Source organism: Chrysemys picta, unplaced genomic scaffold (assembly GCF_011386835.1).
Source record: "Chrysemys picta bellii isolate R12L10 unplaced genomic scaffold, ASM1138683v2 scaf7088, whole genome shotgun sequence".
Lineage (NCBI taxonomy): Eukaryota > Metazoa > Chordata > Testudines > Emydidae > Chrysemys > Chrysemys picta.
The window spans coordinates 1-1809 of NW_027059787.1; the positions used below are offsets into that span (position 1 = coordinate 1).

Consider the following 1809-nt stretch of genomic DNA (forward strand, 5'->3'; position numbering starts at 1 on the left):
CGTGCATTGCCCACGGCTGTAAACTGCCTTCGGGACCCACCCTGCCAGCCACTGTCGTTTGCAACCCCCGGGGCTCTTCCATTGCCTGGAGGCCCCATGTGCAACGTAGGGATGGGGTCTCTGTGTCTGCTCTCTGATCCTCTGCCCCCAGGATGGCGGGAGCACGCTCCAGACTGGACAGCGACTCTCCAGCAGGTTCTAAGTCCTCGCTCCAGACCCTGGCACTGGCCCTCGAAACGGCACGCTGTGGGTCTAGCCCATCTCTCTGCCCCCCGCACAGCAGCAGGGCCTTCCTGCTCGTCCCCCTCCGTACCTGGAGGAGCTCCTGCTGCTCCAGGTCCCACTTCTTGATCCCGTTGTCCCCGGAGCCGCTGAAGAGCACGTCGCCCTGGATGGCCAGACACTCGATGCCATCGTAGTGCGGGGGCTCGAAGTTATGGGTGGGGCCGACGTTCCCCACCACGCTGTCCGCAATCTCAAACATCTGCAAGGCAACAGCCCGGAGGGCAGCTGCTGTGAACGCCGGTGGCAAAGGAGACCAGTCGCTCTCAGGTCATTAGGCTAGCAACAGCCCGCTGAGATCAACAGAATGGCTCCTTCCCGCCCCCCATGGGAGCGGAGTTAGGCCGATGCTGGGCGCTCTGGACACCACCACCCAGTATGTCCCCTCCTCGCCAGGCCTTTGGTGGGCAGCGAGCCCCTGTAGCTGGCACCTACGGGAGAGCGGCTATGCATGGGGGTGGGGAGGGCTGGCACAAGCAGCGGTTCCTGGGCTCAAAGGCCCCTTGTGCTGCCTGTGAGCGGGAGGGAGGGAGGGTCCCAGGGTACCTTGACGTAGTGATCCTTGGAGCCGGTGATGACCAGGTCATGGTTGCTCACAGTCTGGTTCACAGTGAGACACATCACAGGCCCGATGTGGCCGGTCAGCTTCCCGATAGGCTGCAACCTACAAGCAGGAGCCCGGGGTGCGCTCAGCAGGAGGCGCTCGTTCCTGCAGGCCCTTCGCTGGCCCAGTCTCCAAGGTTCCCAGCAGGGACCCTCCCAGCCCCAGGCCCCTCTCCACCATCCCAAGCAGAAGTGGGGACCTCGGGCTCCGGGGCGTAGAGCACGGAGCAATCTCAGGGATACCACATCCCTCAGCACCATGGGCCGTGACTGTGGCCTTGGGCTAGGGGCAGGGAGCTGGGCTCAGATGCGGTGTCAGGGGGTGACCGGCTTGTCCACCGATCTCCTAAGGCAGGGGCGGGGAAAGCTACGGCCCGCAGGCTGGATCCAGCCCGTTAGTTAATTTCATCTGGCCCGTGGCGCCCTCTCCCACCACCCGCTGCAGGGGAAGCCCCAAGCCTCCACGCCCCCCTGGCAGGTAAGTGGCCCGTGATTGATTTTTTCTGTGGGTCAATGGCCAGTGACAGAGAAAAGGTTCCCCACCCCTGCCCTAAGGGCTGCAGCTGGGAGAGGAGCACTGGGTCCTACTTTCAGCCCCCCTTGGGCGTGATCAGCAGCTGCTGGGGCTGATGTAGTGCAAAGCCCAAGACAAACAAGCTAAGCTGCTCCACGTTGGGGTTTGTGCCAGTGCAGCTTCCCCCGGTGCCAGTCCAAATCCGCCCCTGCCTCAATAACACAGCTTCCAGCCGGGAGGGAGCGGGCCCCCGCTCAGCCCAGAACGACTGCTCCCTCTGCCTACGCAGCACCTGTCTGCCTCCCCACAAGAGCTGCCCCTGCCTGGGGGCCCGAGTTAGCCCCGCCCGGACCTGTTGAGCTCCCAGATGCGGACAGAGTTCCCAGCGGCAGCGTAGAGCATGGTGCCGG

At 64.2% G+C, this 1809-nt stretch overlaps 1 protein-coding gene across 1 annotated transcript; it reads right to left on the reverse strand.

The window, feature by feature from the left end:
• Window positions 1-313: 313 nt before the first annotated feature.
• On the reverse strand, window positions 314-1681 carry LOC135980713 (kinesin-like protein KIF21B; the record flags this gene model as incomplete). Its single annotated transcript, XM_065580620.1, has 2 exons — window positions 829-1681; window positions 314-484 (listed from the first exon to the last, which is right to left on the reverse strand). Coding segments are annotated over exons 1-2 (489 nt in total), but the record flags the coding sequence as incomplete, so codon positions are not given.
• Window positions 1682-1809: the final 128 nt, after the last annotated feature.